At 34.3% G+C, this 22,711-nt stretch overlaps 1 protein-coding gene and 1 non-coding gene across 2 annotated transcripts; one reads left to right on the top strand and one right to left on the bottom strand.

Annotated features, from left to right (window-relative positions):
• Positions 1-5: 5 nt before the first annotated feature.
• On the bottom strand, positions 6-112 carry LOC145027977 (small nucleolar RNA R71). Its single transcript, XR_013675737.1, has one exon. It is a non-coding gene; the product is annotated as a small nucleolar RNA R71 (small nucleolar RNA).
• A 1,172-nt stretch (positions 113-1,284) lies between these two features.
• On the top strand, positions 1,285-1,794 carry LOC145006385 (uncharacterized). Its single transcript, XM_078965474.1, has one exon. The coding sequence runs from the start codon at positions 1,285-1,287 to the stop codon at positions 1,792-1,794; it is 510 nt and encodes a 169-aa protein (XP_078821600.1).
• The last annotated feature ends 20,917 nt before the right edge of the window (positions 1,795-22,711 follow it).

Below are 22,711 nucleotides of genomic sequence, written 5' to 3'. Positions count from 1 at the left end.
TATCTAAACTCATGAAGGCAATAGCAAACTATGAGCAACAACTGGGTGACTCGCTTTATGAGGCATGGGAGCGATATAAAGGTTTACTAAGAAAATGCCCTCAAAATGAACTTAACATACATCAAGAAGTCTCTAACTTTTATGACGGGGTAAATGTCATGACAAGGCAACTCCTTGATTCTTAAGGAGCACTTACGAGGAAAAATATGACTAAAATCAAGGAGTTAATTGGAGAGTTCTCAAAGCCTTCTCATGAGTACCACAATCAAAGTCATGATGGAATTAAAGGAATTGGGAGAGGAAATTCTGAAGACATGGTTGTTGTACTAGCCATGCTAAATACTATGGACCGAAGAATGACCAAGATGGACCAATCAGTTCATGCGATTAGAGTTCGTTGTGAAAGGTGCAATGGTCCTTACTTAACAAAAGATTGCCACTAGTATGAAAATGGAAATAAAAGGTGCAAGTTTGATATTCAAGTGGGGATAAGTATGATGAAAGTTGGAGAAAACCAAAGAAGGAGTGGTTACATATGACGAATATAAGAAGCTGAAAGAAGAAAAATATAGGCAGACAAACTGAGGCTTATACCAAAAAGAACAACCACCTCCTGAAAACAAAGTTGATCTCGAGTCTATTTTACAAAGATTTATGGAGGCTTCTGAGAAAAGACATGATGAGACCGATGCAGTGATAAGGGAACATCAAAACATTATGAAAGACTAGCAAGCTTTCCTAAGAAATCACCAAGTATCGATCAAAAATATTGAAGTCCAACTAGGTCAAATAACTACTTTTGTATAAGAAAAATTATCTCCAAAGATTTCCAAGAACAAAGCCTCAATCACATGTAATGATAATAAAAACTGAAGAGGATACCATCTCTGAGTTCCTTTAAGCACTAGAAGTCGATCCATCTCAGACCGGACCAAGCTCGAAGAAGTCACGATTAGAAGGAAAAAATGTTGCTGAAACACCGAACCAACGGCATGGATATTGAAAGCCCACGACGTGGGCAGGGTCTAAACAATTTTTTTTGATAATGTGCAAGCTTATCGTCCTCCGTTTTCATTTCAGTCACGAGCTCATATCCATCCACTGGAGCAGGAGCATTTAAAGTTTATGGAACAAGTGAAGGGTATTTCAATTAATACTCCTTTCATTGATTCGTTATCTAAGGTTCCTAAATATGCCAATTTCTTGCAAGATCTACTTGACACTCGCCAATAGCTAGAGAAGATTTCCAAGGTAATTCTTAGTGAGCAAAGTTCTAAGGTGATTATGGGAGAGTTGCCAAAGAACATGGGAGATCCTGGATGTCTCACTCTTCCATGTGAGTTTGGGAATAATTTGAAGACTTACGCTTTAGCTGATTCGGGAGCTAGCATAAATCTAATGCCTTACTCGTTCTATCAAAAGCTAAATGTTCAGGGTTTGAAGGATACAAGAATGATAATTCACATGGCTAATCGTTCAGTGACTCATCCAAGGGGCGTTGTGGAAGATATCTCGGTAAAAATTCGGAAATTCGTGTTTCCAATTGATTTTGTCTTTTTAGATATGAAAGAAGATGCCAATGTCCCAATCATTCTCGGTCGCCTTCTACTTAATACTGCTCGAGCCCTGGTTGACATTCACGAATCCAAGCTTACTTTGAGAGTTGGAGATGATGAAGCTACTTTTGGAATTAAAGATGGTTTTCAAGGGAATTATGTTGAAGGTGAAGTTCTTAATATCAATGAAGAAAATGAACTTGAAGAATTGGAAAAATTAATGGAGGAAGAGATTTAACAAGCTAAACTCACCAAACCAAGAGCATTTGTTCCACTTGTTTTTGAAGTATTTGCTTATAAAACACCAACATCATGGGTGGGTGAGGAAATTAAAGACTTAGTATCAATTTATGAGGATGAAGTTACTTTAAACGAAAAGAGACTGACTATGGATAAGAAGATGGTGCCCGTGGAGCTAAAAAATGAAGAAAAAGCAAAACCTCAACCGGTGGAAAATAAGGGAATTAAGAGGAAGCTTGAAGAAAATGATGAAAGGGTTAAAAAAGTAAATTCTAAGAAGGCATATATTAGACGACTTCAAGCGTACAAAATAAGGTGGAAGGAGCAAAAGATAAAATGGTGGGGGACACTAACGTGAGGTACCACAGAATCCAACTTATGACTCTAATAAAAAGAAGCGCTTCTCGGGAGGCAACCCGAGCTTAGTTTGAATTTCTTTTCATTTTGGTTTTTGCATTTTTAGTTGAATTTTAGGATAATTAATCATCTTAATTATTTTAGAAATTGGTGAAAATCAAGTGTGTGGTCCTTAAAAATTGAGTGGTAAAATAAATTAAGGTTTTTATAGTCAAATGACATTTTATGTGTAAAACTTCGACACCATCTCGTGGCCCAAAAGCTATTTTGTGGCAATTAGCCCGATCATTATAAGCCCAGCTAACAAGCCCACGACGTGGCCTTGTAATACACAACATGGACTTCAAATAGTCACCAGGGGGGACCAGTTTATACTAAACCCTTTAACAATCCCCATTTGTTTACTTTACACATGCACGGATGAAGAACAATAGCCCCACATCCTATTTTCTGCCATTTTCTTCCAAAAAAATTTGCATTCTTTGTCTCCTGACAACATTTGGAAAAATGGGTCCTCGAAGGATAGTTCCTCAAGCACAAGACCCAATTGATGTGTTGAGTATTCACCCACTCTACCGGTTCCCTCAAAACCTTTCATGTGTTATGTTAAATAATTATGAAAATCGTTTGGGGAGGTTATACAAATGCGAGTTCGCAATTGCTCCTATTGTAGATTGCCCATGTTTACGTTGGGTTGGTATGGTTATGGAGTTGGAAAGACATTGGACAAAAGTATTTTTCGGAGATGGCTTTACATTCACGTGTAGTGGGTGGAGAAACCTCTTTTCTATTCAAGAACCCATTTATCGGTGGAGTTCTTCGCTACCATGAATTTCAGAGGAGAATTAAGAGAGAAATCAAGCGTTGGTATTGGAAGAAGGATAGGAAGATCATTACTTTATTTTTGATTTGGTACAATTCATTATGTCTTTATTAATTGCAATTGTGTGTTTGATTTTAGCTATGTGTAGTTGAATCTAGTTGCTTCTGTTAGCTAGATGAAGCTGGAACTCGTGGTTTAGTTATATTAATATAAACTTTTCTTGTTGGTTAATGGCTTGTGTTTGATTGTTTATACCTAGCATACTTAACTTGATACTAGATTGCTTAAATTTAGATTTTGTGTAGTTAGTGACCATTAATCTACATGAAATTGATTACCTAGTAATTTTGTGAACATTAGATTATTAGAGCTAAGATCGAACCAATCTTAGATAAGTAATTAAAGCATTGAATTTGTCTGTGCTAGAGAACTCATATTATGACCATAATTGTGTTTGTTAATTCAATCTTACATAGCTCCAATCATGTTTAATAATTAATTCTGTGTTAAATTATGAATGACCATGCATAGCTCTACATGAATTAATTCAATATTAGTAAATTTGGACTTGAATTGCTAATAATAAAATAATTGGTAACCAACAGGAATTATTATAATTAATAGCTAAACCATTGAGGGAAAAAGGATTCGAACTAACAAAAGTGTTTTTAATAATTGATTAAATAGTTGTTGACAAATTAAGTTTGTCTAAACTTGCAAAATTAGATAAAAACCCGTTTACTTTTGTTAGAATTTTAGGTTAACTTGATAGTAAGTAGGTTAAATAATTAATCCTGTTCCCTGTGTTCGATACCCGAATTTTGTGTTATACGATTTGTGGAAGGTTACACTGCCCTGGGTCGAATAGCTAGTAGAATAGTAAGTAAACTTAGGTGTAGCTATTTGCACACATCAATAGGTATCTTCAAGATAACCCAAATCCCTTAACTTCCTTCCTAAGGCATCCAAGGCTCCTTAATGCCTAACGAAAACCCTAGAACCTCTTCTAGAATTCGTCCCCCTCTATGGGAGGTTCTAGAATTGGTCAATGTTCCACTTTTGAACATTGTCAACTTTAGTCCTTCTACTTTTAATTAATCCACTTAATCCCAAAAATAATTCAATTAGTTTCTGATTAATTCTTAATTAACTAACAATATTTATAATTAGTATATTATTCTCATAATATATTAAGAAATCATTTTTTTATTTCTAATTAATTTATTAATCATACAATAAATTAATAAATTTCTCTCTCTCTCTCTCTCTCTCTCTCTCTCTCTCAAAGTTGTCCTATTTAATTACTAGGTTTGAGGGCGACCCAAAAGGATTGTGCTACCATCCATTCAAGTATATTCTAATTATAGTAATGGGCATAGACACCTAATCTAACAGTCTCCCACTTGGATAAATCTATAACTATAATTTCTAGTAAACTTTTGAACTGATCAGCAAATTATAGCTTCCAAAAGCCACAGTCAAACTTTGACCCTGTTAGTTATGTGTCCGAAGATAAGTGATCAAATATCCCTTCGTTCTACAAGATGTCGTACGGACATGAGACATGGATTATAATCAATCTCATTGTCCAAGATTTTGTTTCCCGATTTCTAATTTGTGATGATGACATAAGACACCTAATCAAACACATCAATTTACTCTTGGCTAGGCCTAGCACTTATAGGTCAACACCAAATTATCGAGGGGCCCAAAGATATCGATTTTCCCAATAGGGAAAAAAGGAACAAATAAAATTTGACTTATATGCTGAAATTATTTACTCATCAAATCATACACAATAATACGTGGTATAACATCAAGTTGCTGATGAGTTTACACGTTATCAATGCAAAAATGGCTTGTAAACCACAACTCATATATCTTTTTTTTTAAATATAAGATATTATCGTCTCAAAATTACTCGTGATAAAATCCATGAAGTAATTATCTGAGCATGGGTTTATCCAATACTTAAAATCTCCATTACTAAATACTCATGAACATAGCAACAAAACTTTTGCAATGTCTAAAACTCTTTATACAATCTACAATCCAGTTTATGACAGTCTTAATTCGCTACTTATTTCAAAAAGTACGAGTGACTATGGAATTTTCAATAATCAAATTATTCAAGAAGAAAAACATGCAAAGTGAAACACAATAAGAACCTAATTAACTATGGTCTCAAAACAATTAAATATAAATAAAACTCTTATTATTTAATCACCATATTACTTAGGACTTTATTTATTTTATAATGTTTCGAGTAATCAATAACCATCGAGTAATCAACTAACCACTTGAATTAAACATCAGTCATACCATGTTATGAACATGCATACTATGTCTCTCTCTATGGTCCTTCTTTTGTGAATAGATCGACTGGACACTATTCTAATCAATGTTGTAAAACTCCTCGAGTTGGACGATTACTCCTCCAAGTACTCGCTACTCAGTCCCTTACCGAGGCGTGTTACAGAATCCTGAGTACTTCCTGATCGACCCTTTACTAAACTGAGCAATGTTGTAAAGCTCGGTCAAATCGGTGATTAATATGTATAATATACTTAATGATTTATTATTTAACACACTCATATATGATTATTAGTATATATATATATATATATATATATATATATATATATATATATATATCTTAAATTTCCAGTAATTATTCACGAAGTTAAACCATCATGTGTTTTTCAGTTTTGGAGTATTCACAATTATCTAATTTTGTTATATATTTCAATAAAATTATAACTTTAACTTATGATTTTGACGTATATAATTTTCCTAAAAATATTTCTTCATGAATTACCAAATCTGAGTACTCCCCGAGTACTCCCGAGTACTCGCTACTCGGTAGTCAGCCGAACAGGTACTGAGTAACGAGTTCTACAACCTTGATTCTAATGATGCTCATTTCGCAATTCCAAATTCTTGTCACTACTAAAATGTGTTAGAGTTCAATCTTACATGCAATGACCTTCTGTGATGTTGAGGCTTCAAAGTCATAGAGACTTATCCAACGATATTACAAAATGTTCCATTGAAACTTTGTTACTAAAATAATTTCATGGAAATTAAGTTTCAAATACAAGGTACACACCTTGAACACCTTTCTTGCATTAAAGTTTCCAACACACATGTAGAATTTAAGAATCAACTCCCACCATGGATACATTTCCATATACCCATATGACCATCAATTTTGATCAAGAATCACCTTAATCTAAAACATGTCACTACGGTTCTTCCCAACAATACCATACTTCCAATTATCTACAAACAACCAATCTTTTCATAAAACTTTAGAATGTTCTTGACAATTTTTTAATAACTTTAGTTACACAAGGTTCTGGTCCTTTTCCTTCCAATGTGTAACATATACGTTATTAATCTAGTTTAATTATCGTGTTTTGTAATCTTGTTAGCTTAAAACTGAATAATATTATTAAAAATTATATGATTTTAAGTGTTGAGTTCTAACAGGATAGTTTTTATGAGATTTGAAGTAAAACTAAGTTTAGAATCATTCGGAAAGTATTGGAAGTCTTATGAGATTCCGATCAAAAGTCAACTATTAAAATTAAAGAAAATATAAAGTTGGAAATAAATAAAAATAATGTCATTGAAAGTTGTAGATTATCTCGTTAGAAACATTTAGGAGAAAACCTCATCGAAATCCGAGTTACACCGAAGAAGTTATGACCAATCGAAGATCCGCGACAAAACCGGCAAAACATTATTTAGGATAACAAGTGCGTAATCAATAAACTACTTTTTAGCTTTAGTGATCTAAATGAAAGTCATAGTATTCATTAAAATGAGAATTTTCATAAAAAGAACGTCAAAATTTGACTTTGTATGAGAAGTTGTGATTTTTCTAAGTTTCGGTATAGCAGTATATAGCTAAAAACTCGAAATAAAGATCAAGTGATTTTTAGCCAACACAACCTAAACAAGAATCGAAGGTCTCGTCAATAGTAGTACAACGATAAAAAGACAGATGAAAACGGATGTCGGATGAAGAAGTTATGAATTTTTTAACGAATTTCCTCTCCTAGTTTGTTAAAAGTAATAATATTAAAAATAAAGTCAAAATTAGTCAACGAAGTCTAAATGAAAGTTGTAGAGTATAATCTCTCCTACGCGTGCACATAAAGAATGTGAAAAACAGAACTTGTATGCGAAAGTTATGAATTTTGAAGATTGGGCACAAAATCTGAGAAATTTTGCATGCATGGCTCGGACTCGGCCACGTATGACCCTCGCAAACCTGTCATGTGTCTGACTCGTGGCATGACCGAAGCGAGCTCCAATCGTGAAGCATGTGTGTCGCACCGGTGGCGCATCCGAAGTTCCAAATCATTGCGCATGCGAGATCCAACGCCTGGCCCCTCGCATGCGAGCCACGTGCCCCTCCCCCTCACTGCGGCCATGTGTCCTTCTCACCCCCCCTTCAGATCCGAAGCCTCGCCCTATTAAAGGGAGGTGCGAACCCTCCCGGTTTTGTTTGTAAATTTCACACTTATTACCCCTAAATCCATTTGTAAGCTATTCCAACATCCCTGGAAGCCTCGGGATCATACCCAACACCTGAAAAACGTCCAGAAGTGCCCAAAGACCCCCGAGAAATTTATCTTTTCGGTTTGAAGCTCAACACTCGCAAGACCTGGTTTTCAATAAAGCTCCTGGTTTTCATCAAAGAAAGTTAATTATAGAAACGAAGTTCTGCTCAAATTACTATTTTAACCTCTAGTTATTTCACGGTAAGCTAAATTATAGGAAGAATTATATGTTATGTGTTATATATGCAATGTACTTTCCCGTGTTATTATTATAATGGAGTTATACCTTTGAGATGAAGTGAATGACTAAGAATCATTTTGGTATTGGTATGTAGCCTTTGGCCATGTAAAGCATGTATCGTATAACTTCTAGTATCGGCTTTGTGCCTTTGGCCATATAGAGCATGACTCGTATCACTTTGGTATTGGCGGAATGCTAGATAGGGCTGAAAGTCTATAAATTCTAGCAAAATAATAATCCGAAATTGTATTTTCTGTGCCACTTGGGCTGAAGTCTTATTCATGTATATCAAGTTAAAATTGTTGTATCTCATTGATTGTAAACCTTTGAATCAGATCATCTGTTAATATGGAAAGCTTGTCACATGATTCACATATGCATTTGTTGTTCTTTGTCCCTCTTTGCTTCTGTCATATTGGTATATATATGGCATACCGTTATATTGTATCTATTTTTGAACTCACTAAGCGTCACCGTTTATCCCTCTCAGTTTATAACTATTGCAAGTAATAAGCATCCAATATAGACACATACTGCTGGAAGATTTAGAATAGTTAATAATATTACTTTTGTATTTAGTGATCATGTCTGTATAAAATTATAATTTCCTGGGTAGTTATGTAATATACTAAAACTTAGTCGTTTGTATCCAGTCTTTTGTAATTAAACTATCAATGTAAAATATTGTTTATGAATATGCATGTAGCATGTTTTGGAGTAATATGATGTAGTTTTAGAGAGGGGTTCTCTCAATCATGATATCAGAGAAGTAGTTTAAGTGAACTGAATACCACATATTGGTATTTAGACTTAACCGTTGGAAGTTCAATATATGAATGGATTCATTATGGGTATATGGATACAAATGATAGGAAAGAATTAAGTGGGGTAGTGGGTAATGATAAACCTTAATATTTTAAAGTATTAAGTTACTTAAAATTTTTCAAAGCATTAGTTTAAGCAAACTAGGAATTGTGAGGATTTCTAGACTTAAACTTGAATTGATAAGTAATTATGGTATGATGTGTGCCTAGTATACTCTAGGTTGAATACCTCACTTGTTATTGTGTGCACTAGCATACTTTAAGGGAGATTCCTTATATGCTAATATGTGCTAAAAGATAAATTAAATATTTGAAAGCGCAAGCACGACTTGGAGATACGTTGTGTCACTCTTTCGAAGCATCCACGTGTCGATAGAACTGTTTATGTTCCTTCTATTCCATCGGCATGAAAGTTTTCGAGGTGATAAGGAGACTTATGACAGTTGACATCGATAAACAGTAAAAGGATATCGTAAAATAAAATCTATCAAGTGATAATGTAAATAGAGTAATAATACGTATAGAGTTGTGTTGTACATTCAAATTATGTTTAACAAAACAATAACACCTTTGGAGGAATATTTCGTGTTCAAAGTACATTCGTATGAGATGAATATTTTTGTGTAATCCATGAAGTTGTTCCACTACTAACTAGATTGAAGTAGTGATTGCTTAAGAAGTTAGAAGAACTGAAGATGGTGATAAATACTTTGATGATATTGAAATTGATGTTGTGCAAGATTTAGAAGTATTCAATGAAGATCAAAGGAAAGGCTAACAAAGTTTTTAGACTCAATAGGCCAAGACCTTGCCTAACATTGTGATGTAGTATGCAGTTCGAGTGGTATGGTAATAGCTGATATGTAACCCTATACAAGATGCTAAGACTTAGTATTTAATAATATCGAATTACAATTGACTTCTATCACATCCTTATAAAGGTTCCATAGTGTGTTAAGCCGACTTTAACATACTTGATTAGGATGGTGAAATGAGTCATTTAGTTAGGCTAAATGACTTACTAGTCAGAGTAAGGAAGATTACATAGTTGAAGAAGATATACACTTATAGTGTTGAATGAGAAGAGATATTGTTGTTAGGAATGACAGGGAACCAAGTCGAAGCTAGTAGAACATGCTAAGATGCAGTTAAAATGCAGACTTCCTAGGATATATTCCTATTAAGCAGACTTAAAAGAAACACCCATGAGAAGAAAATTTTTCTCATATAAAGGAATGAGAATGTCATGAAAGGATAATGAAATGAATAAATGTGCATGGTGACTTGCATGAGTTAGAAGATGATACAGATAGTTAGAAACCATTTGTCTCCACACTACTTGAGTAAATTCCGGTATAGTGTGTCTTGTAAAGTAGACATTACCCGATAAAGAATTTATATGAAGAATTTGGAAGTGAAATTCCTATCGAATATATGTTTGATAGAATTCTAGAAGGTGAATTTAAGAAATCCAAGATATGTTTGATAGAAACGTGAAATCCCTAGTTGAGTCTAGGAAAAATTGTTGTATGTACTTGTTTAAACACACTCAGGTGTGAAAATTTTCTTTGTGAAAACTTTTGAATGGTGACTTGGAAAACTGCAAGACAATACTTGGGATGAGTATGAGTAGGTGTGAATAGTAGTAGAGGCCTATACTACTAGAAGCACATGAATCACACTTGGATCAGGGAAAGTCACAAGGTTACCAAGAAGCTAGAAATTGATTCCGTTTTTGTTCGAGTATGTCGTTACCTTCGTTTCGGTGATGACTAAGAAGATGATTTTCGTTCAGACCTTAGTGGTCATAAAGAATCGAGTCCGACTAATATAAATCCACAAAGTGAGTTGATTGGTTCTTGGAACCATGTCTTGTGTAGCGAAGAACTTCAGTCGGAAGATTAAAGAAGAAGATGGTCAAGGTAGTCGATACAAGTATAACAACCTTCATTAAGGGATTAAGCAACTATTAGCTAGAAATGCTACTAGTTATGAAGATATTATATCGCAATAGAACATGAAGGAAGGTTTCTTCTATGATAATGTTTGACTAATAGAATTGAGAGTATGATTCATTGTGTCTTCTGCATTATAAAATCAAAGGTCATTAGTATATGACCATTCGAGTTGTTGTAACAAAAGTGAAGACCTTGTCATGGGTTGAGTCTATAAATCAAATTTTAAAAGAAGCTAGATTCTGCAATGAGAATTGAGTTTTTAACTCAGAGATTAGGACCGAAAGCCCAATAGAGGATGAAGAGCGAGTGTTGATTTAAGCACCGCCATCAATTAAGAAGTTTGAAGAGTTTGAGAATCGTTTAGTTAAAGGTCGTGCATTTCATATTACCATAAAAGAGGCACACAAGGACACGAATGTTGTGACTGGTTCATTTCTCGTAAACTCTAGACCTGCTCACATCTTATTTGATTATGATGCCTTGGATTCTTTTGTGTCTCATGAATTTGAGCATTCTTTTCAAGTTTCTTGTTATACATTCGCCCGATCATTTCATGTAGATACCCAGGAAGTGTATCATTACTGGTTGATAAAGTCTATAGAGGTTGTGTCATAGAAATTAATGGTTATAGTTTTCTTACTAACCTGATTCCTATCTCCTTGCCCAACTTTGAAAATATTCTTGGCATGAATTAGTTGTCAAAGAACCGCACATAACTCCTGTGTTACGAAAAGATGGTACACATCCCTATTGAAAGGAAGAATCCTATTTATGTCTATGGTAAATAAAGACTTAAAATCTTAAAAATGATCTATTTCCTAAAAACTCGTAAACTTACATTGAAGGGGTGTTCTACTTATCTAGCCTATATAGTTGATATCTCAAAAGAGGGGAAGAAAACTGTAAATGATCTTCCTGTTGTTAATGAATATTCTGATGTTTTCCTCGATGATTTGCCTAAACTACCCCAGATAGGCAAGTAGAATTCAGAACTGACTTTATGTCTAATGTTGCTCCAATTGTCAAAGACTGCTACACAGAATAATAGCATTTGAATAATTGTCGACCGACTGACTAAGAGTGCACATTTTCTTGCCATACGTGAAATAGATCCAATAGAGAAATACGCACAAATATACTTGGATGAAACTGTTGCGAGACATGGTGTGCCGCTAAAGATTATTTTCGATCGTGATAGTAGCTGCACTTCTCATTTTTATGAACAATTATGCAATATGAATTAGGATCTCGTGTTGCTCTCAGCACAACTTATCATGCCCAGACAGATGGTCAGAAGAAGAGAACAATCCAAACAGTAGCAAATATATTGAAGGTATATGAAGCACTATATGAGCGTAGATGTCATACTCCATTATGTTGGCATGATGTAGGATAGAAAGTTCTTAGTGGCCCTGAAATGATTTAAAACAACACTGACAAGATTCAAATTGTACGAGAAAGAATGAAAGCGGTCCATGATCAACAAAATTCCTATGCAGAAAAGAGGAGACGACCCATAGAATTCCAGGTGGATGATTTTGTAATGCTAAAGGTATCCCCATGGAAAGGCATTATGCGATTTGGGAAGAAAGAAAAAATGAGTCCTAGAATTATTGGTCCTTTCAAAATCATCTAGAAAATTGGTAAACAATCATTCCGCTTGGAATTGCCTAAAGATTTGACAGGTATTCATGATGTGTTTCATGTAAGTTATCTGCGTAAATGTTTAAGCATATATGATGAAACGGTTCCGTTATCCAATGTGAAACTAGATATTAAGTTAAGATATGTAGAAGAGCCTGAAGAGATCATAAATGAAAGAACGGCTAATATACGTAATAAAGAAGTAGAGTAGGTGTTTGTCAAGTGCAAACACCATCGAGACCCAAATTATACTTGGGAAATAAGAAAGAGATAAGAGCGAAATATCCCCATTTGTTTAATCGTTGTGATTTCAGGGACAAAATCCTCAAAAGGAGGGGGGATTTGTAACATACATGTTATTAACCTAGTTCAATTATCGTGTTTTGTATGCTTGTTGGCTTAAAAATGAATAATATTATAAAAAATTATATGATTTTAATTGTCGAGTTCTAACAAGATCGTTTTTACAAGATTTGAAGTAAACTATATTTAGAATCATTCGGAAAGTATTGAAAGTCTTATGAGATTCCGATCAAAAGTCAACTATTGATATTAATGAAAATATAAAGTTGGAAATAAATAAAAATAATGTTATTGAAAGTTGTATATTATCTCGTTAGAAACATTTAGGCAAAAACCTCATCGAAATCCGAGTTATAACGAAGAAGTTATGACCAATCGAAGATCCGCGACAAAAACGACAAAACACTATTTAGTGTAAAAAGTGAGTTTTCAATAAACTACTTTTTAGCTTTAGTGATCTAAATGAAAGTCATAGTATTCATTAAACCAAGAATTTTCATAAAAAGAACGTCAAAATCTGACTTCATATGAGGAAGTTATGATTTTTCTAAGTTTCGGTATAGCAGTATACAACTAAAAACTCAAAATAAAGATCGAGTGATTTTTAGCCGACACAACCTAAACGAGAATCGAAGGTCTCGTAAATAGTAGTACAACAGTAAAAAGATAGACGAAAATGGACGTTGGATGAAGAAGTTGTGAATTTTTAACGAATTTTCCTGTCTCGATCTGTTAAAAATAATAATATTAAAAATAAAGTCAAAATTAGCCAACGGAGTCTAAATGAAAGTTGTAGAGTATAATCTCACCTACATGTTCACATAAAGAACATCAAAAACGGAGCTCATATGTGAAAGTTATGAACTTTTAACATTGGGCAAAAAATCCGAGAAATTTCGCATGCGAGTCCACGTACGACCTTCACAAGCCTGTCCCATGTCCGACTCGTGGCATGACAGAACTGAGCTCCAATCGCGAAGCGATGCATGTCGCACTGGTGGCGCTTCCGAAGTTCCGAAGCGAGCTCAAATCGCGAAGTTCCAAAGCATGTCGCATGCATGATTATAGGGATTATTTTTGGAAGCTATTAAACAAATGACTAAATTCCCTTATTTAATTATTTAATTATTTAATTTTTTATTTAATTTTGATTGACCTACATTTATGCATACAATAACACAATACTTAGTTAAAATACCTGAACCTATATATATATATATATATATATATATATATATATATATATATATATATATATATATATATATATATATATATATATATATGGTAAGGATCAAATGAGAACACCTAAAATGTTGAGAACGCGAGAACAGTTCTTGACCAATCAATATATAAGGACATATTAATTATTATATATTTTAATTAAATTAAAATAAAACAAAAATCAATCAAATTCCCATAAATTTAGGATTGGTTACTAAAAAACATAGAAATATTTTATATTTTTTCTTATCAATGGAGTAAAAAAATATTTTTGCCAAAATTTATTTTCAAACTGAAAAAAAAAATTAAAAATCATTTTTTTCTCCGATTTCACGTAAATTATACGTCAATCGTAAATGAATAAAAAAATAAACTATCAATCATAATTAATTATATTATAATTTGATTTTGTACATTTATATTGACACAATTGTACTTAATGATTAAAATCACTTTGAGACCATGTATTCATATATAAATGCAAATTTTTATTCATAAATATAAAATATTATAGTTTTTTAATGAATACAAATATAATTGTAATTGAATAAATAACATTATAAAAAAATCAATACATTTGTAATTTTAAATGAATATAACACAAATTAGAGATAAAACATCAAATTTGCAAAAAATAAATAAACAAAACACATTTACAATCATATATGAATACAATTATAATCACAAATGAAAAATTACAATGTCTTAATATATATAAATTCCTACTCCTTCCAAGTTGTTGTCCATGTACATTCATCATTTATCCTTATAATCATTTAGGCCTTCCGTATTAACTTGGTCAATCTACAAGAAATCAAAGAACTTTTTTAGTATTATTTGTCAACAAAATGCTTAACTCATTAACCAATTTGTTTTCTAAATTGCTTTATTAAATCAAAATATAATAAACAGAAAAATAGATTATTATTAATGAATAAAATTTTATAAAAATAGAAAAACTGAAAGTTGAAAATCAATTTTACAACAAGAAAAAATGAATACAATGTATCTAAATATTTAACGTTTAATACAAATAATGCAACAATCAAAAATGAATACAGTGAATCCAAGTCAAAATCTCTCGCAAAAAGACTGATGTTGACTTGGATGAATGAAATAGACTAAAGAAGTAAAGATATGTCTCAATTATCCGAACTCCCCACATATTCAGATAAGACAGTAATCAAGTATATCTTCATTCCGATTAATTATGCCCTAGAAATCTTCATTCCAATGGCTGACCTGTTCGTATTGTCACTACCGTATTCATAAAGTGCAGATGGACTCCTCAGTGATACATGCCTTTGGTGTTAATGCATTATCATGTAATAAATTTGCAATTTGAAAATGCTCTTCTCACAAACATTTTATCGAGCACCTTATGTGCATAGTTAATCTCCTTTTATTTTATTTTTTTTTAAAAACACATATGTTAGATCCATCTCTCCTGCGCTCAATCATCCAATTCAGTAAATAGTGAATAGAGAGGAAACATTTTGAGATGGAGAAATGGAATTAAAGAAACAAAGTCGAAATTGAAATTACATGGTTCTTAAGTATGGCATTGGACACCTTCTGTGCACAACTTGTGTTCTTTCTTTTGTTAGCCTTATGAGCTTTCATAGCTGGACTATTACCGTATTCATAAAGGTTGCCATTGGAGGAGAAGACAACGACAACAACAGTAGCATCGCAGAGAACGAAAAGTTCTTGCGCTTTCTTGTTTAACATTGATCTCCGATTAGAAAATGTCACTTGTCTACAATTCGCTTCATCTCCAACTTTCTCCGACCCATCGTACCCCAAGATCTCCTACAGACCTAACTTTTTCAGTTATTTTATGGTGTATGGTGGTGACATCTCAATTAGGGTTTAAAGGTTTGAAATTAGTATTTAGAGAGTAAGAGGAAGAAGGATAACAGTGTATGTGTGTGTGTGTGAGAGAGAGAGAGAGAGATTCCGGCAACTTACAAAAATAGGTTAACATGTAAGGACCATATTACCCTTTAGACTATTAACATTTATAGTCTCATCGCATGACTTTTAGAAATTTATAATTTCATCTCATGACTTTTATAAATTATATCAGTCTTAGATCGTAAAATTTGAAGAGCTCAGATTTGTTCTCGCGTTCTCAACCTTTTTGATGTTCTCGTTTGATCCTACTCCTATATATATATATATATATATATATATATATATATATATATATATATATATATATATATATATATATATATATATATATATATATATATATATATATATATATATATAAAACAAATTCATGACAAATGAAAATGGATTATAATTATTAAGAAATGGTTTGTAAAAGTTTTAAATATACTTGCGTATAAAAATAGAAAACACAAATAATACATATTAAATCAAACAAATACACACAAATACATACCTATTTAAATCAATACATCAATATACATAAATTACATACTTATTGAACTAATACAATGTTTTTTCAAGATTAACCAAACATACACCAAATTGACAGCCAACTGACACCAAAAAAATAAGAAGTTCCTTCCCCATTTCAACCTTTAATTTACAAGAAGTGTAAATACGACCAATTATCGTACAACTAGTAGTGTTATTTCAAACTTTGAGCATATACAAGAAAACCACACGCAAGTTTTGCTTTCCTTCCTTGCACTCCATCTACTGAAAAATCAAGCAAAATAAAGATTTACACTCAAACAAAAACCAAAACTCCATGCTAAAATCAATATATACAATGATAAAAAAAAACAAACACCCATGGATTCCCTGTAAAGCATTAACCCTAAACATCCATTCCATTCATCAATTTCTGTCAAGAATCAATCCCAAACACCCCATCGATTTTTGTCAAACAATCAAACCCAAAACCCCATCTAAATCTATTGATTAAACCCATTGATTTACAGTCAAAATAAAAAGAAAAGAGAAGAAAGGAAGCCTTTGATTCAATAGCAAATGACAATGGCCTCTTCATCCTCTTCGTTTTTCCCCATCAACACCACCTCCTTCTTTGCCCTGCTTTCCCTCCCGACGGGTATGCCACAACTAAACCACCGAACCCTTGAATCGCTCACCCCATCGACCCTCGCTGCTGCCTACCTCCTCCCGAACCCTCTTCTGGTCTCACCCTCTTCTGTTCCTATCGAACAAAGTCTCCGAAATTCGACTTCACCGCTGCTACTGCTCCAATCGCTTCGGGAGATCCAGTCCTCTTTTCCTCCTTCGCACATTACCATTGGAGCAGGAAGAAAGCCTCGGTGCCCTTTCCTTCTCCCCTTCTGCCTCGTCGAACCCCAGAGACGGCGGTCCCTCTTCGCGAATCGACCAACGAAGCGTCGCCGGCGAGCTTCTCCTTCCTCGGTCCTCTTCGCCGCCTGCGACGAGCAAGGAATCGGAAGTATCGTCGCTGGCTACGTGTGCCTTCTTCTTGACTGACTTCGGCTCATTCCCGTTCCAATCGAGCTTTCTTCGTTCGTATTTCTTTCCTGATCGATCAAATGAACGAAGAAATAAAAAGCCCTAAGTTATATTGTAATTGTGAAATGACCAAACTGTCCCCATTATTAAAACGCTTAGTCAAAATATGTCCCAATACCCAAAAAGATCCACAAACAACCCCTCCTTTGGTAAAAAAAAAAAAAAAAAAGAAAAAAAAAAAAAAAAATTAATTAATCAAAATAGTCATATTTGTTTAATTAAATTACCAAAAATCCCCTATACTTTAGTGAAGTTACAAATCAGCCCCCAATAGTTCAATTTTTTTACAAAATGGTCTCGAAAGTATTTCAGAGTCCAAGAATTGTGTATTTATGGTTTCTCACGTAGTCAAGCTTCTAAAAAAAAGCGAATTCGAACGATTGGAACTCACGCTTCAAGGGTGAGTGCTTACAGCCCCTTCTAATATTTTAATTATTTTGGGGGGAATACATGTGCCTAATATTTTGTTTATATAAATAAATTTCCTTTTTATGCGAAAATACAATAAATCTAGTTTATAAAAATATTATTATTTAACAATTTACTATATTGTTACGAATAAACTAGTATAAACTTTTTCGTATGTGTATTATGTTTATTTCATCGCGAAATAACCATTTCACGCGACAAATATTACATGATACAAAATTATATGATCTTTATGTAACATTTCATATTATAACAAGCACGTTATGAAACTTTGTAGTATTTCAAGGGATTTGAGTTATTACTATGATTGTTTATTTATATGTTTAAGTACACAACTTTTATACATGTACATATGTTCATTAATTTGAAACATTCATTTTTATAAAAGCGAGAAAAACACACTTTTACATACATGTCAAACATACTCGACCTTTATAAACCTTATACAACGATATTCATTATGCCTAGTGACTTAATCACAATTAGGTTCGGGGTGAGAGTTATTCACCAACTTTTAGTTAAGGGTTTTTAGTGAGACACTATTCACTAGTTGAGTTTAAACAATTACCACAACCATACTACTATAATAGTTAATCTTCGGAGTGAGACACATATGTATAGATCTACATGGGTTTGACATCCCCACATTCGGTTGCTAGCTACAACCCTCGACCAACCAATCAATCAAAGCGGGCTATAAGTGTCTACAATTGTTACTGCAACGTCCAATAAAGCGTTGTAGGGGTACACTCAGCCATATAGCTTGGTTATAGGACTCACTATAAACGTAGAATCTCTCTCTATCTCTCTCTCTCTCTCTCTCTCTCTCTCTATATATATATATATATATATATATATATATATATATATATATATATATCACTACAACCATGGGCTTGGTTGCTTTCAAAACTATTTTAAGTATTGAATTACTTATGTAACAGTACAATTTTGTTTTTTCAAGGATATTCAAAGATTCTCTAGAAACAAAGTTTTTATGTATGGATTTACTGATACAAAGATACATTTTGGCTTTTAAAGACTCATTGAAAAAATTGTTTTAACTATTGTTATACATACGCAGAAAATACTTTTTAGACTTATTAAAAGTATTATTTTTGTTAGCAGAAAACTTGTAGCACTCACAAATCTTGTACATTGTGACCCTCAAAATTACATGTATTCTCAGTAAATCACTAAACAGACATTCAAGATGGATTCGATTACAAGTGACCTAGTTTACTCATTGTTGGATTATATGCCTATCAATTAAGGGAATTCATGTATTATTATTATTTGTAAAAACCTTGTATTCAACCATCAAGATGGAATGTAAATGCAATTTTGTTTATTGGTGTACTTGTGCTATATATTCAGTTTACCTGTGATCCATGAACTTAGTCGCACAACCCGACGTGTTCTACCACCTCGGCCATGGGTTCTTTGAGGTTGGGAGGAATCCAAGATAGCATAATATTATGAGTGTGGAGCATACTACAATTTGGCCGGCGGGGCCTTGAACGGCTAATCAGGTGGTATAGATAAGATATTGTTTGATTAAGGATTAACCGGAAAGGCCAGTCAACATGGTATCATCCTAAATCAAAAAAAGAGCCAGTTCTAGTTGTGAGAGTGTTCAAGGTTAAGCAAGGAATAGTGTTCTTTGGTCAGTGACGAACACCAGAGTAAATGATATGGATTCATGGTTAGGTTTTATTCGAGGGTTGCGTTACGACCTCTCTGCATGCTCTTGTCTAATGAAGGCTTTAGGGTCTGTAGCATGACCCGAACACCTTATAGAGTTTGGTAGGTAGGGTTTTAAGTAGCAGTGATTTTGGTTAGTGTGCGGTTGTGGGAGTGATGTAAGACTACAGAACAGTCATAGCATTCGCCAGGATAGTGTGTGGTTGTGGAAGTAATGTAAGACTACGGAGCAGTCGTAGCATTCACCGGTTTAGTGTGTGGTTGTGAATGTGATGTAAGACTGCAAAGCAGCCGTAGCATTCACCAGGATAGGATGTGGTTGTGGAAATGTTATAAGACTACAGATCAGCCGTAGCATTCACTTGGTTCGGTTTGTAGCCATCACCGGGGTTAAGCGGGCTTGGTGATTGTTCGAGCATTGGTTGGTTGAGTTGTCCATAATTAGGAGTGAATTACTGATGGAGTCGGGTTGGTGGATAGACCAGGACCACCTATAACTACTCAGTTTTTGAGTCTGGAGCATATTTTGTATTCGATGAGGATTTTTTTGGTACAGGTAAGTGGTCGGGGTGTATATGTTTCGGGTATCCATAAATTGTTAAATACAGATAGGTTTGTGCGGTTCGGGATATGAAGTTGAGTCATTGTAGAAATGGTTGGATTGGTTTTTCCATCCCGAGAGTTAGACATCAATCAAGATTTTCAGTTTCAGGCGTAGCGGTTGGACACTCGTGGGCTTAGAGTAAAGTTAAGGTTTATTCTTCGTTATGGATTTTGATTTCTGCTATTTTGGGTTGACAGTAGTAAGGGTGGATGGTTATCAAAGTGAGGTGACTATACCAGTCATCTTCGTGATTCTGGGAGTTCAGTTATGATCGTTTGGTTCGGTAAAAGATATAGTAAGGAATGATTTCGAGGAAGAAATCTAATATAAGTGGGGGAGAGTTATAACACCATGTTTCGGTTTGTTTCATAATTCGGGGTTGTAACCCGAAGATCAAGTAACATAAGCATTTGGGCTTTAAGGAAGAGAGGTTTAGGCCCATTTGGATAAGGGTGATGTAGATATGTGATCTAATAGTTCGGTTTGTGCTTAGAAGTCAAAAGGTAAGATGGGAAAGTAGTGTTTCAGACTTATTTTATGAATTATGTATTTTAGCTCGATGTGTTTTAAATTAAATGTAATTATATACGGTTATAGAGCTCCTCTATACCTTTCCATGGATATAAAGGTCGTCGAAATCGGAGTTGAATCCAAAAAGTTATGATTGTTTGAAGTTTGGATGGTTTTGGGTTAAGCTAAGTATGTTGGCGTATAGAAGGGAGTACGGTGGGCATATTAGGGCATCCTAAGTATACTGGGCGTACCAGAATTATGCAGGACATACACGATCAATTCCCAAACCCTATTTTCATGGTTTGAGCCCTATTTATGCTCCATAACTTCGCTAAACCCATTCCATTCTTAGCCTCCACCTCTCCAACACCCTTCCATGAAACCCTAACCCTAGTTTGAGCCTTCCGAGCTAAAATAAAGTGTTTTTGAGTGATTTGGAGTATGCATGGTGCGCCTTGGAGAAGAAGTAACTTCTAAGAGAAGTGTTGGTTTCATTGGAGCTTGTGGATCCGAACCTTGTTCACCTTGATCTATCTTCTAGAGGCATAAAGTTTGAATCTTGATGATGCATTTGTTAGATCTTGCTAGTTTTGGATGTTATAAGCTTTTGGTCATTTTATTGCATAAAGTTTAGATCTTGAAAGTTTGTGAACTTGTTATGAATAAATTAGGAAACTTGATCCATCTAAACATTATTGTGATTCACCTCTGAAGGTTGGAGACTTGGAATTAATGGATTAAGTTGAAAAAGATGCACTTTTGGTCCCTTTGATGATTAAAGTCTAGATCTTGGTGATTTGTGTTCGATTAGTTGTCTAAGCCCATAACTATAATTGGTATGTACTTGACCCGATAGTAGCATGGTCCTTTTGGGTTGCCTTCACCATAGCAACTGGGCAGAATGAGTTTTGGTGAAAGAGCTTATTTACTGGTTTATTACTGCATTAGGCCCCACATGGGATCGGACCAAAATCTAGAATAAACTGGATATAACATGTCATGAACATATAGCATAATCACATACTATATCGGGCTTTCCTGACATACTACAAATAACAAAACATGCATGAATCACGAAGACATCACGCCTACATACTACTGCTATCTAAACAGGCCGGCATTGTGGTCGTAGACCCGTTCCTACAGGAAGGGAACTCACCTCATAACACTGGGTGTTGAGATACTAAATCTGAAACTGTCTGACTGCTACTCTGAAACTCCCTGGCTACAAATCCCATAAACACTAAATCAAATACAGATAACTAATCTTAGGGTAAAATGTATTTTACCCCTAGTTAAACTCAATATCCTGGTCAAAGTCAATTTTGAGTTGACCGGACTCGTCGAGTTGGGCCGCCAACTCGGCGAGTCCCTATCATCCTTTCTAATCATATGCCCGTTTCTACTCGTTGAGTTTGGCAAAGACTCAGCGAGTTCTTCTTCTCTACTAACATCGAGTCTAACTTCATCCTACTTGCCAAGTTATATGAACAACTCGTCGAGTTCTACTTCATCATACGAACACGTCTAGTCTGTGACTCGCCGAGTTGTATGAACCACTCGTTGAGTCTGTTCTCGAGGCATTAACCAACTCGTCGATTCCTAATAACGACTCTTCGAGTCTCATGCATTCCATTACTATACAGACGATTCTAGTCGATTTTAGTGCATCCAATTCATAGATTTGGGCTTCTAGGGCTAGTTTAACATGTAAAGTTTCCAACTTTACGTGCATGCACAAGAGAATGGGGGCATAAACCGAAATATCATCCAACAATAAGAACTTAGGGTTTGGAACAAGGCTATATTTGCATAAAGGTAGCTACATTGAGCTCCTAGAGCTCAATAACATCCAAATTTATGGTTTCCTTCCAAAGGAGAGTTCAAATCTCGAGTTTGAATCATATAAAGTTCCAAGAGAAGCATAAACAAGCATAAAAGAGGGTTTAATGGAAGAATAAGAAAGGTGTTAATTTTATTACCAGAATATGTAGCGAATGGAGACCACATTCTGGATCTCCTTTCTCTTATCTTGATCTTCTTTCCTTCCTTCTCTTCCAAAACTTCCAAGCTAGCACAAAAACACTCAAGCTTAACAATGGGTACTAGGGTTTACAAGGGAAATGCTCTAGAGGTACTGGAGGTTGGAATAGGAGGCTACAATACCGTTTAAATAGGGTACAAACCCTGAGATTTAGGGCTTCATCTAGACTAGCGGACTCACCGAG

Source organism: Lactuca saligna, chromosome 1 (assembly GCF_052625555.1).
Source record: "Lactuca saligna cultivar CGN05327 chromosome 1, ASM5262555v1, whole genome shotgun sequence".
NCBI classification, from domain to species: domain Eukaryota; kingdom Viridiplantae; phylum Streptophyta; class Magnoliopsida; order Asterales; family Asteraceae; genus Lactuca; species Lactuca saligna.
Note: the sequence above shows the minus strand (reverse complement) of the source record. Positions and strands in the feature narration are given on the sequence as shown.